Genomic DNA, 14,850 nt, shown 5'->3' on the forward strand with positions numbered 1-14,850 from the left:
TGTCACAGAATAACACTATTACTTCATTTTGATCCACTACTCACCATCTCTTTCAAGGTTTCATACATCCGCCTCAGGAACTCCTGGAACTGTGGCAGGTGAAGGCAGATGTCTCGCTGGGTTTCCAAAGTGGAGGCCTGGGTCCAGACAGAAAGTTTCTGCATCCAAAACTGATAATTAGAAGGAAGGCCTGCTGAGTCTTCAGCCATCTCAGAAAAAGGGACGAAGTATTGTGCCTTCACGGTGGTTGGCTACACACTGAAGAAAACAGTAAACATATGTCAAATCTGTAAGAAAGAGGGGGAAATAAAACATTAAGAAAGAATCTTTTCTCAGTGTCTTCACAACCACTGATGAGTTTTGACAGTGGGTTACAAGGAGGATTACAAGGGATCAAAACAGCATGCCTTCTGTGAAGTCATCTTTGAGTTATTTTAAAATGTGTCACCCAGCTGTATCTCCAATTTTTACCATCTGAACTTTCTATCATGAGTAATATCATTACACTAAAAGTCATTATACCTCCACAGGCACATCACTAATTATGTACAAAAAGCACAGCTGATAATACTTTATATCTTCTATTTAAGATTGAGCTATTTTTAAATGTTCTGAATATGAAGTTCATTTGAGTATTTTAATGTAATGGGAAATCAAAAACATCCATGGAAGTTTCATAATAGTCTGTGTCTAAGAAATGTTTTTGAAGTTCTTATGTTTTATATGCATTTCTGGCTTCTCATTTAGGTGTAAAAAAAAAAAATCTCTGGGCATTACTGTCTAATGAATTTTCTTCCTGGTTTCTCAATTCTTAGAAAAAAGTAAAATAATTCATTCCACATGCACGGATTTGAACAATCTGCTTAATTTATTTAAAGACTGCTGTGTATGCTTCATCTCCATTCACAAGAAGAAATCATATTTTGGTAAAGTAAGATAAACTCTAATTATTGGGAAGGTATATCTGTCCTAAGTGACAGAAAATAAAAACCCATAAACCTGACTACACATCTGAAGAACATGTTAAAAAGAATCGTAGAGTTACATACACAGAGAACATATGCCTCAGGCAGAGTCGGGTAAATAAACTCCAGGTGCCTCCCCACCACCCCAGCTCCTCGCCACCCACAGTCCTAGGAAGCATACAGGGGAGAGAATGGAAGGCTACCTTCAGCAGGTGCAGGCTTTTACAGACTCCTACTTTCCTGGGGCAGGGATGATAGTCAGCTATCTAATTTCAAAAGACTACTCTGCAAGGGGTGAGTGAGTTTAAATCTTCAAAAGCAATAATTAACAGATAAAATGCTCCCAATTAAATGCCAAAAACATCAACAAAGGAGGTTTTCATTACTAAACAAGAAAGTAAGAAAAAAATAAGAAGGTCGTACAATTTGGCTACAGTGCAAAAGAAAAAAATCTAGACCAGGAAGATGAAAATTTTAAAATAGAACTAAAAATTTAGTTTTGAAAAGTACCATAAAGTTTCTTAAAAAGTTTAATAATAGAGAATATATGCATACTATCAAATGGCACCCAATAGTCAAAAATCCAGACATCTGATTATTGTCTCCTATTATCTTCATCCAAGCCATCACCAATACCTGTTCATTCTATTCCTAAAATAAATATTCATGCTTTAATTTGACCTCATTCATTTCTTTCCATTTCCACTGCTGCTATCCCACCCCATTCCTGTCTATTTCTTTCCTAGAGTCTTCTATCTGGTCCCACCTGTTCCTCTCCAATTCATTTTCTACACTGTCAACAAAAACAACTTTCCCAAATGTAAATCAGACCCACTCTTGCCTAAAAATCTCTTCAATACGTTCCTTGGAAAGAAATCTCAACTCCTTGCATAAATTATCCCAGCTCCTTACCAGAGTCTCTAATAAGACCTTGATAAACAGAGCTCCAGCATACCCACCCACCTCCTATGTTGCCTCTAGCCAGCTGACCAGTCCAGTCAAGGCCTTGCATCTATTTACCAACATATGAAACCCTGCTTCCAGGTCTTTCTGCTGATTCCTCCACAGCTCTTGGCAAATCAGTTAATTACTCTGGGCATTTATTTGTTCACTCACTTACTATCTCCTCTACTGGTAAATACATCCTCTGTCATCCTTGAATTTAGCCCATGCATGGCCAATTATCGGAGAAGGCAATGGCACCCCACTCCAGTACTCTTGCCTGGAAACTCCCATGGACAGAGGAGCCTGGTAGGCTGCAGTCCATGGGGTCGCTAAGAGTCGGGCACGACTGAGTGACTTAACTTTTACTTTTCACTTTCATGCATTGGAGAAGGAAGTGGCAACCCACTCCAGTGTTCTTGCCTGGAGAATCCCAGGGACGGGGGAGCCTGGTGGGCTGCCGTTTATGGGGTCGCACAGAGTCGGACACGACTGAAGTGACTTAGCATTAGCATGGCCAATAATAACTGTTGAATGAGGGAATATTTTCCAAAGTATAGTTCTAAGCTAAATGTTATAACAAAATGCGTTAGAGATCATGCAGTGTAGTGGTCCTGGATGCTCTATTTCACAGCCTATCTGGGGAGGGTGGCAGTGGGAGCAGCCTGATGGTAGTGATTGTGAAATGGGTGGTGCTCTGGCTGTGATGGGAACAGTAAGGGTGGTCCTGACATTTCGTATCCCAGAGTCAAGGACACGGAACATGCTGCAATGCATTGGAACAACAGCTCAAAAAGGAAAATGGTCTTCCCCCAAAGGCCAGTGATGCCCCAACTGAGAAATGCTGACCTAATCTGAACATTCTGGAAAGGACATCTGTTGGTTTTGTCTGTTTACCATTCCTCCTCCATTTTTAGTTACAACATCTTACTCTTCCTTTAGGAAAGTATCTCTCTTACATTCCCCAAGTCTTGGCAGATCCTTTAATCATTTTATGGTACCTATGTCATCAAGCCAAGGAGTGAGAGGATGATTCAAATTTAACAAAGCAGACACTCTGCTGGGAATCTGAATCTTCAGTAGCTTGTGATAAGGGTGGAATTAAGCCATCCAAAGAGTCTCTTGATCTAGATCTCTATGCATGTCCTTAACAAACTATGAGTTTGCAGCGTTCTCTTTGATTCGGTCAGTTACCCAGGAGCCTTCCAATAATAATAGTTTTGCTTAAATTAATGACTGTTGGTTTCTGTGATTTTTAACACAAGAACACAAACTGATATCTCTGATGTTATATAATATCTGATACAAACTGATACCAGATAGTGGGCTGCAGACAACACATCTTTGCAGAAAGGAGGGGAATTTAGAACGGCTCCTAGGCCAAGTCAGGTAAAATGGCAGCGAAACTCCTGTTCCTATTATGGAACTGGAAACCAGAAGTCCATGGAAGAGGGTAATACAGATCAATGAGGCATCACCTTCACACAAGGGCCCTGAATCATTAAGATATTCTAGTAGGAATGGCTAAGTGAAAGCACTGGACTATCAAAACAGTCAAACATCTGATGATTTGCAGAGAACCCCACTTCCCAGATGAGGGGCAATGGGTCTTAGTCAGTGATATTACACTGTCATAATCGGGTGGTTACTCCAACTCAAGAGAGAACCCCACTTCCCAGATGAGGGGCCAATGGGTCTTATTCAGCAATATCACACTGTCATAATCGAGTGGTCACTCCAACTCAAGGTGCACTTTTGGATGTGAGTCCTGACTGGGGCAAATTAATACCCTTGGCACCTAGAATTCAGTTATGAACGGGTTATCTCCATTTCTCCATGGGGATAAACTGAGGATATGAGAAAGCAGTTGCCTTTTACCTGCCTCAGAGATATCAACTCCAGATACAGCACATTACACTGGTCTACCACAGTGAAGATACCAGGCTGACAGAACCTGGAGAGTATGAAGATACAGGTGCTTTGTCTGTATTCCATATGGTGGGATACAAATCACATGAACATACAGGGTCTGCCACTCCAGAAGTTTCTTATAATCCAACGATCTGTGTTAGATGACAACGTGTCTTTAAAATGAAGATACACAAGAATCCAGTACCAGAGGTTGCCTCCATTGTGGAGGCCGAGGTAGCTGGAAGGTAAGTGCAGGAAAGGAAATCTTTTCTGTAATTTTACTGTACACTTTTTTGCACTTTTTCAATTTAATGCCATGTGTACTAGTTACTGACTCAAAATAATAAACAAACAAAAATAAGGTGAATGATAACTGCTATACCTACCTCACACCCACTAAGAGGCAAAATGCTTGGCTGATACCTCTGGGATTCTGAAGGTAACATGTACTACATGGGTTTCAGACCACTCATTGGCTTATCCATTTGCCAGAGAAAGAGAACATATGGGTAGAGCCCAGAGCAACAATCACTGCACAGCTTATCTGTCCATACTGAACTGCTCTGCCACTCAGCTATGACCCAGCTCTGGTCAGCTACGACACCCTATGCTCTTGAAAACCTGTGTGGAAGATCTGGATTCTGGAAAAAGCTTATAACAGCCCTCAGTGACTGGACTGATCTCCAAGCCACAAAGCTGGGTGTGCCCAGCAGCACTCTGTCATCATGTGCAAATTACGCCTGCTGGGTCAAAATGCATGAATGAGGTTTCTGGATGCTATCTGTATATGTCTTGCTTGCTATGTCATATAACTTTTAAAAATTCCCTTCTCTTTTATTTCCCCTTCTACTACTGCATATATAAAGTATATTATAAGTGGATAGATTTGCTAAAAATCTATAATTTACAGAAAATAACAAAGATGGGAAGAGGAACTGACATTATCCAGAACTCTTGGACTTGAAGCTAAATGCATTAACCAGGCATTACTTTGAATTATCTCCCTTTTCGGAAGGAAGAGAGAGCTAAATTATGTTAGTGGAAACTGTTTTAAAAATTCTGTGTATGGAAAGCAATAGGTTCAAATGTCCTGAGTAACCAACATGAGACAGTGGATATATCTGTTGTTTCTGCCCCCCAACACCCTATCCTGTTCTTTTAATGTATAGTCAGCCCTCCTTATCTGCAGGTTCTGCATCTATATGGATAGAAAAAATTTTTAATTCCAGAAGTTTCCAAAAAACAAAACTTGAATTTACCATGCACCCACTACTATATACATAACTTTTATCTTATATTTACAACTATTTATATAGCATTTACATTGTATTTTAAGAAATCTAGAAATGATTTAAAGTATATGGAAGAATGTGTATAGGTTATATACAAGTATTATGCCACTTTATATAAGGGAATTAAGCATTTGTGGATTTTGGCATCTGTGAAGGTCCTGGAATAAACACCTTGCAGATATAGAGGGATAACTACATATGCACCTCACTTTTGCTCTGAAGAACTTCCCTTCTCTTCTGCATGGTTTTAATGAGACTAAGGTTTGCCTCCTCAGAACTGGAAGAGTTACATGGGTCTAACAGATACAACTAACAACTGGGAAATACACTATACAGATAAAACAAGTTTATGCACTTTTGATCTGACATAAACCATATACTTTCACTCAATAAGGAGAGTAATTTATAATGATCTCACTTAAAACACAAATTATGGGGCACAAGCGAAATTCTGTTTATGATGTTTATTCTTCTCTTTTTTTTGATAACTGTTCTGTAAGTATGTTTTAGTATACAAAAAAATGGTAGAGAAAACAGCCAAATGTACCCTATTTACCCTTTAACCAGTTCAAACAATTATCGAGATTTTCCATTTTTAAAGCAAAGCACAGATACCATATCACTTTACTCAAAATACCTTTATTTATATCTTTTTTTAAAAGACTTTTAAAAAAAGAAACTTAACTACACCTCTTTCATACCCAATAAAGCCACTAATAATATCTAACAGCCCTTCTATGTTCAGATTTCTTAAAAAATTCCCTTTATATTTGGATTATTTATATTACAATCCAAACAACATCAACACATTGCATGCAGTCAATACTGATATCTTTCCTTTAAGCTGTAACAAAACAATGTAAATCTCTAACTTGTAACAAGTATCCCACTTTTATTTGTTTTAACCTTTTCATTTAACCCCTGGAGAAACCAACACATATGACCTACAGAATTTCTCATACTTGTACATTTAGCATTCTTGTGGTATTGTGTGATGTGTTTTGTTCTCTTCTTTATTGTTCATAAACTGACAGCTAGATCTAGAAGGTTCATTAGATTCAGAGTCAATTCCTTTGCAAGAATATTTCACTTGTGGATTTGTGTTCTTCAAATTAAATGAGAAGGTATACATAATTTGGTAGTCCCACATATCATAATGTTGAAACTGATGAGTGGTTTCAGATATTATCAACCAAATCCATCCATTATAAAGTTCACCACCACTTTTTCGCTAATGGCTTTAGAATCCACTGATGACATTTTAGGTCTATTAGAGGATGATAAATACTGATTTTTCTAACTTTATCCATTCTCCTGTGTTTATATTTCTTGATGTTTAGAAGCTTTATATTTTTAGGTAGTCAGATTAACAAAATTTCCCTTGCAACTCCAATGTATGCCTCCACAATCCTGTGAAACTGACAAAAATACTGCTAACTTTTCTCACTTTTAGTGGCACAGGCCCTCTTCTAGGTTCTAGCTTCTCAAGGAATGGCAAGGCCCTGAGGTTGAAAAACTGCAGTAAAATGTCTGCTCAGAACTTAGGACTTGCCTTCATCCCAAGATCTTAAACCCTTGAGTTGTGAGTACATTCACAGTTCTCCAATATCTTCCAAATACGTTTTATCAGGCTCTTTTAGCCACTCTAAAATGGCTGGAGGTAAAATCTATAACACGTTCTCTTGATTAACCAGGATAGGTGAGGCAGACAAAAGTATGATACAGACTATATTTAATGTAAACATACTTAGTTAAAATTGTACCCAATTTCAGTTCTATTTCAGACTACAGAGTTAAGACCAACCTCCTGCTGAAAGTTATTCTATAAGGCTATGTGAAACATAAAAACATAATTCAAAAATCATCAAACAGCAAGAGAGTGTGGAATTTTCAGAGAAAGATCTTGGCACATAAGGTTGCACAGGCCAAAGGAGACTTTTCCAATCCTGCAGAGGTGGTTAAATGGCAAAGCAGCTCTTTTGACAACTTTACTAGAGAGTAAAAGTAGGAGGCCAAGCCTGTCAAAGTGAGGTCCTGGTAAACCACCTCACACTGAGGACTGCACCCACAGAGATGCACCCTGAGACCATGGGTAGCCCAGAAATGAACTCGTCAACATGGAGACTATAGCCCGGCTATGAAACCAAAACTTAATTAAAGTGGTCCCAGGTTACTAATGCTGCTAGCCACCTGGAAGATGCAAACAACTCCCTCTCTGAAAAAAAGTAATATCATCGTAGTTTTCTAATTATTTCTAAAGTTAAATTTTTCAAATCCAACAAAAATTGCATAATTAAAGACAAACATACAGAAAGGAAAAAAAAACATAAAAGCCCCAAAACAATGAACAAAAACAAACACAAAATGAAACAGAGAGGGACTCAAGATAGTTTAAAAACTAGACAAAAATGGAGAAACAGACACAGAAATATGGACATGGGGAGAGGGGAGGAGAGGATGAGATGTACAGAGAAGAGTAACATGGAAACTTATATTACCATATGTGAAATAGATAGCCAATGGGAATTTGCTGTATGTCTCAGGAAACTCAAACAGGGGCTCTGTATCAACCTAGAGGGATGGGGAGGGAGATGGGAGGGAGGTACAAAAGGGAAGGGATATATGTATATCTATGGCTGATTCATGTTGAGGTTTGACAGAAAGCAACAAAATTCTGTAAAACAATTATCTGGTAATAAATAAATTAAAAAAATATATAAAGTAACTAAGAGGGTCCCTTGTGAAGATAAAAAATTTCATCAAGAAACTAAAAATTATAAAAAATGACCCTGCAGATGAAGAAACAATACAGCAGAATTCTAGAACTAAAAAAAAAAAAAAAAAACTGAAATGAAGAATTCAACAAATGGGTCTGACAGTTAATTAGACCCAGCTGCAAAGGGATTTGATGGACTTGGAAGATGTATTAGAAGAAACTAACCAGAATTCAACACAGAAAGTAAAAACAGTGTGAAATTACAGAAGAATGGATAAGATACATAGAAATACAGTAAGAAAAAGCTAGAAAGCATATATTCAATGCAATGAAAGGAAGAAAGGACCAACTGAGAATACTACATCCAGCGAAAAGATTCTTCAGGAATAAAAAGGTAAAAGAAAGACTTTCAGACACATTGAAAGAATTTCTCACCAGTAAATCTGCTCTAGACGATGCTCTTCAGGCAGATGGAAATGACCCCAGGTGGAAGTCTAGAGATGTTAGAAGAAATGGAAACCATAAAAAATAGTGTATCATGGGAAATTTAAAATTAGTACTTAGAGTATAAAATAAGAACAGTATCATTAGTTTTATATATATATATATAATATATAATTTAAATTTAAAATATACCAAACAATAGTACGTACTCTAGGAGAAGGACAGACTTATAGAGTTCTAAATTTCTTGCATTATCCAGGAAAATGAGGAAAAAAGTGTTAACGTTTGACTTTAATAATTCAAAAATGCATATCATAATTTCTATGCTAGCCACTAATGAGAGAATAAAAGGTAGTATATAATTTCCAAGTTATCAGAGGAGAAAAATTTATAGTAAAAAACACTTAATTCCTAAGAGGGCAAGACTGGACAGAAAAGGAATACAAAATAGGCAAAACAAATGAAAAAATACACAATAAGAATGGTTGACTTTAAACTCAAATACATCAGTAATTACATAATACACAAATGGATTAAATTCTACAAGCAAAAGCCAAATATTATCAGTTTAGAAAATTTTTAAAAAGCTATATGCTGTTATAAAAGACATATCTAAAACATAAGGGTACTGGGATTATAGAGAGGTTAAAAGAATAGGAGGAAAATACCATGCTAACTTAACCAAAAAAATCAAACAGTTTCTATTTAAACACACTCTGGGGGCAAAAAGCTTACTAGAGGTAAAAAGGATCACTTCGTAATGACAAAATGTTGAATTAACCAGGAATATGTGAGAGTTCTAAATCTGCATGCACCTAATAACATAGAAATGTAAAACAAAATGCAAAGTTTAAAATATAACACAGAAATAACATAACTACGAGGAAAATACTGCAGTCACAGCAGGAAATTTTTTTTAAAGAACGATTCATTAACTAGTCTTTATTTTATATTATCATTTGAATTAATTTGTCTAGATTGACCCCAAAACCCTAAGAGTTCGTCTTCTACTTCTGATACTCACATGAGGGATTCAGGCTCTAATCATGATCATGAGTCCCGTCTCGCACCTCTGGTCCCTCTTTTTCTTTTTCCCTTTATCTTCCTCCTTCTCTTCTTCCCCCTCCACTTTCTCCTGCTTCTCTTTCTTTCCTTTCCTCCTTTCAAATGGTACTTTGGTTCATTTAGTTACCAAATCAGAATGAACAGCATAGATTTGCCTGTTACCTGTATGAGTTTAATCGGCATCAATAAAAAACATTTCTAAATGTTCTTTCAAAGAAAACTCTAGAGACTATCCTCAAGCTCAGCGTCCCCAGCAATACCTCAACCACACAGTCTAACCTTTATTTTTTCAATTTTTGACCCATGCAATTTCAGAGACTCATAGCAAGAAACTTCCACACATCTCACAGTAAACTGTGGAATAATCAGACAACGATCTACAAAGTACACATCTTCCCTCAAAGCACCCTATGAACTTAAGTGTTTATGTACACTACCAGAATGCTCAAAGAAGTATTATTCGTCACAGGCCCAATTTGAAAACAACCCATGTGCCGATCAAGAGTAGAATAAACAAAATATTCATAAAGGGAATACTATGGAGCAATGAAAATATAGGAACTACTACTATAGGCATAGAGATGATCTGACAATCATAAGGTTGAGAAAAATAAGCTATCCATAAGATATGATTCATTTATATAATTTTATATAATTCAAAAACAGGCAAAACTAAACTGTAGCGATTACCCTAAAAAAGCCATGAAATCTGCTACCTTTAGAGGAAAGAAGGCAGTCCTTTTGGGAGGGTACATGTGAATGGTTTCCGGGATGCTGGCAATCGTCTATCTATTGACCTAGATGAAAGTAACATAGGTATTAATGTTTTACTAATTTATTAAAGTATAAATTATGCTTATGCACTTTTCTGTATGTATTACCTTCCACAATAACAGGAAAAAATTTTTTTAACTTCCAGCTACATATTTACTGTACAGACATCGCCCCAAAGGTAAGGAAAAAAAGAAAATGTACAGTTCATAAATGCTGCTGCTGCTGCTAAGTCGCTTCAGTCATGTCTGACTCTGTGCGACCCCACAGACGGCAGCCCACCAGGCTCCCCCGTCCCTGGGATTCTCCAGGCAAGAACACTGGAGTGGGTTGCCATTTCCTTCTCCAATGCATGAAAGTGAAAAGTGAAAGTGAAGTCATTCAGTCGTGTCCAACTCTTAGCGACCTCATGGACTGCAGCCATCAAGACATAACTTACCAAATGAGCACAATAAAAGGTTTTAAATTGTTGAAATAGTCTGCATTTTCTATTTTCAGCTAAGTTCTCTAGAAAAATTAAAAACCACCAGAAGTGGCCAGGGATATATTTCCAGTGCTTTCTTTGTCTTTCTCATGCCTGTCCTCATATAATGTTTCCGTCTTCCCAGTCTTGGCTCTGAAGAAGAGAAAATCCAAGGCTTCTCCCTCCATATCCAGTCCCTTAGCTATTTATATGGCTACTGCTTTGCCCTGTAAGGGCTACTGCCACAAGAAGGAAAAGACATCCAATCTACCACACAGAAGAGAATAACTGGTGAGAGCATGAGGTGATCTGTGTTCATACATCAGGCAGGGTTAAGGCATCTCAAAAAGAAAGAAATGCCTTGTAAAATAGGGATGGCTCTTCAGATTCAGGGAGATTTCAACTTTTTTTTCACAAACGCACTGTTTGTTTTTTTTTTAAATCCCAGTTAATCTACACACTGTTCATGGGGTTCTTAAGGCAAAAACACTGAAGTGGTTTGCCATTCCCTTCTCCAGTGGACCATGTTTCATCAGAACTCTCCACATGACCCGTTCGTCTTGGGTTGCCCTACACGGCATGGCTCATAGTTTCACTGAGTTAGATAAGGCTGTGGTCCATGTGATCAGTTTGGTTAATTTTCTGTGATTGTGGTTTTCATTCCATCTGCCTTCTGATGAAAAAGGATAAGAGACTCATGGAAGCTTTCTGATGGGAGAGGGGGAAACTGGATCTTGTTCTGATGGGCAAGGCCATTCTCAGTTCACTTCAGTCACTCAGTCACGTCCGACTCTTTGAGACCCCATGGACTTGCAGCACGCCAGGCTTCCCTGTCCATCACCAAATCAGGGAACTTACTCAAACTCATGTCATCAAATCAGTGATACCATCCAACCATCTCATCCTCTGTTGTCCTCTACTCCTGCCTTCAATCTTTCCCAGCATCAGGGTCTTTTCCAATGAGTCAGTTCTTCGCATCCAGTGGCCAAAGTATTAGAGTTTCAGCTTCAGCATCAGTCCTTCCAATGAATATTCAGGACTGATTTCTTTTAGGATTGACTGGTTTGATCTCCTTGCAGTCCAAGGGACTCTCAAGAGTGTTCCCCAACACCACAGTTCAAAAGCATAATTTTTCAGTGCTCAGCTTTCTTTATAGTCCAACTCTCACACCCATACATGACTACTGGAAAAACCATAGCTTTGACTAGACAGACCTTTATAACAGAGCAATGTCTCTGCTTTTTAATATGCTATGTAGGTTGGTCACAGATTTTCTTCCAAGGAACAAGCATCTTGTTAATTTCATAGCTGCAGTCACCATCTGCAGTGATATTGGAGCCCCAAAAAATAAAGTCTCTGACTGATTTCATTGTTTCCCCATCTATTAGCCATGAAGTGATGGAACAGGATGCCATGATCTTCGTTTTCTGACTGTTGAGCTTTAAGCCAACTTTTTCACTCTCCTCTTTCACTTTCATCAAGAGGCTCTTTAGTTCTTCACTTTCTGCCATAAGGGTGGTGTCATCTTCATATCTGAGGTTACTCATATTTCTCCTGGCAATCTTGATTCCAACTTGTGCTTCATCTAGCCCAGCGTTTCTCATGATGTACTCTGCATATAAAGTAAATAAGCAGGGTGACAATATATAGCCTTGACGTAGTCCTTTCCCGGTTTGGAACCAGTCTGATGTTCATGTTCAGTTCTAACTGTTGCTTCTTGACCTGCATACAGATTTCTCAGGAGGCAGGTCAGGTGGTCTGGTATTCCCATCTCTTGAAGAATTTTCCAGATTGTTATGATCCACACAATCAAAGGCTTTGGCACAGCCAATAAAGCAGAAGTAGATGTTTTTCTGGTATTCTCTTGCTTTTTCTATGATCCAGTGGACGCTGGCAAGTTGATCTCTGGTTCCTCTGCCTTTTCTAAATCCAGCTTGAACATGTGGAAGTACTGTTCATGTACTGTTGAAGCCTGGCTTGGAGAATTTTGAGCATTACTTTACTAGCATGTAAAATGAGTACAATTGTGTGGTAGTTTGAACATTCTTTGGCATTGCCTTTGGGATTGGAATGAAAACTGACCTGTTCCAGTCTTGTGGCCACTGCTGAATTTACCAAATTTGCTGACATATTGAGTGTAGCACTTTAATAGCATTATCTTTTAGGATTTCAAACAGCTCAACTGGAATTCCATCACCTCCACTAGCTTTGTTTGTAGTGATGTTTCCTAAGGCCCACTTGATTTTGCATTCCAAGATGAGTGATCACACCATGGTAATTATCTGGGTCATGAAGACCTTTTTTGTATAGTTCTGTGTATTCTTGCCACCTCTTCTTAATCTCTTCTGATTCGGTTAGGTCCATACCATTTCTGCCCTTTATTCTGCCCATCTTTTTATGAAAAGTTCCCTTGGTATCTCTGATTTTCTTAAAGAGATCTATCTCTAGTCTTTCCCTTTCAATTGTTTTCTTCTATTTCTTTGCATTGATCACTGAAGAAGGCTTTCTTATCTCTCCTTGCTATTTTCTGGAACTCTGCATTCAAATGGGTATATCTTTCCTTTTCTCCTTTGCCTTTAGCTTCTCTTCTTTTCTCAGCTATTTGTAAGGTCTCCTCAGAGAATCATTTTGCCTTTTTGCATTTCTTTTTTGGGGGGATGGTGTTGATCACTGCCTCCTGTACAAAGTCACAAACCTACGTCCATAGTTCTTCAGGCACTCTGTCTGTCAGATCTAATCCCTTGAATCTATTTGTCACTTCCACTGTATGGTCGTAAGGGATTTGATTTAGGTCATACCTGAATGGTCTAGTGGTTTTCCTTACTTTCTTTAATTTAAGTCTGAATTTTGCACTAAGGAGTTCATGACCTGAGCCACAGTCAGCCCCAGTCTGGTTTTTGCAGACTGTATAGAGGTTCTCCATCTTTGGCTGCAAAGAACATAATCAATCTGATTTCAGTATTGACCATCTGGTGACCTCCATGTGTAGAGTCTTCTCGTGAAGTTGGAAGAGGGCATGTGCTATGACCAGTGTGTTCTTTTGGCAAAACTCTATTAGCCTTTGACTTGCTTCGTTTTGTACTCCAAGGACAAATTTGTCTGTTACTTCAGGTATCTCTTGACTTCCTATTTTTATATTCCAGTCCCCTATAATGAAAATGACATCTTTTCTGGGTGTTAGTTCTAGAAGGTCTTGTAGGTCTTCATAGAACCGTTCAGCTTCTTCAGCATTACTGGTTGGGGCATAGACTCGGAATACTGTGATACTGAATGGTTTGCCTTGAAAACAAACAGAGATCACTCTGTCTTTTTTGAGACTGCATCCAAGTACTGCGTTTCAGACTCTTGTTGACTTTGATGGCTACTCCATTTCTTCTAAGGGATTCTTGTATTCTCAGTAAATCTTTAATCCAATTATAGTTGATGGGCGGGAGTATGTTCCCTCCGAATTGTTTGATCTGAGGCCAAACTATAGTGGAGGTAATGAAGATATTGGAGACCTCCTTCAAAAGGTTTCACACACTGCTACACTCAGTGCCCCCAACACTGCAGCAAACCACCACCAACCCATGCCTCTGCTGGAGACTCCTGGGCACTCATGGGCAAGTCTGGGTCAGTCTCTTGTTGGGTCACTGCTCCTTTATTTTGGGGGCTCCAAAATCACTGCAGATGGTGATTGCAGCCATGAAATTAAAAGACACTTGCTCCTTAGAAGAAAATCTATAACCAATCTACATAGCATATTAAAAAGCAGAGACATTACTTTGCCAACAAAGGTCCATCTAGTCAAAGCTATGGTTTTTCCAGTAGTCATGTATGGATGTGAGAGTTGGACTATAAAGAAAGTTGAGTACCAAAGAATTGATGCTTTTGAACTGTGGTGTTGGGGAAGCCTCTTGAGAGTCCCTTGGACTGCAAGGAGATCCATTCAGTCCATCCTAAAGGAAATCAGTCCTGAATATTCATTGGAAGGACTGATGCTGAAATTGAAACTCCAATACTTGGGCCACCTGATGCAAATAACTGACTCCTTGGAAAAGACCCTGATGCTGGGAATGATTGAAAGCAGGAGGAGAAGGGGATGACAGAGGATGAGATGGCTGGATGGTAAACTGACTCAATGAACGTGAGTTTGAGCAAGCTCCGTGAGTTGTTGATGGACAGGGAAGCCTGGGGTGCTGCCGTCCATGGGATCGCAGAGTCGGACAAGACTGAGCAACTGAACTGAGCTAAACTGAATATACACACTAATTAGAGAACTGAAAACTACACTTTTGATTG

The 14,850-nt window shown here is 38.5% G+C and overlaps 1 protein-coding gene across 19 annotated transcripts in view; it reads right to left on the reverse strand.

Annotated features, from left to right (window-relative positions):
* Window positions 1–14,850, reverse strand: part of FANCC (FA complementation group C) — a 347,288-nt gene that overhangs the window by 223,154 nt on the left and 109,284 nt on the right. For 5 of the 19 annotated variants that reach the window (XM_061426130.1, XM_061426127.1, XM_061426124.1 and 2 more), the window contains 4 exons: window positions 10,052–10,132; window positions 9,295–9,497; window positions 8,262–8,320; window positions 45–287 (listed from right to left, as the gene is read on the reverse strand). In XM_061426130.1, the coding sequence (XP_061282114.1) occupies window positions 45–209 (165 nt within the window). In that variant the 5' untranslated portion in view covers window positions 210–287; window positions 8,262–8,320; window positions 9,295–9,497; window positions 10,052–10,132. The remainder of the gene's footprint in view (window positions 1–44; window positions 288–8,261; window positions 8,321–9,294; window positions 9,498–10,051; window positions 10,133–14,850) is intronic. The other 14 variants (XM_061426131.1, XM_061426125.1, XM_061426112.1 and 11 more) reach the window with 9 other exon arrangements.

Source organism: Bos javanicus, chromosome 8, assembly GCF_032452875.1.
Source record: "Bos javanicus breed banteng chromosome 8, ARS-OSU_banteng_1.0, whole genome shotgun sequence".
Lineage (NCBI taxonomy): Eukaryota > Metazoa > Chordata > Mammalia > Artiodactyla > Bovidae > Bos > Bos javanicus.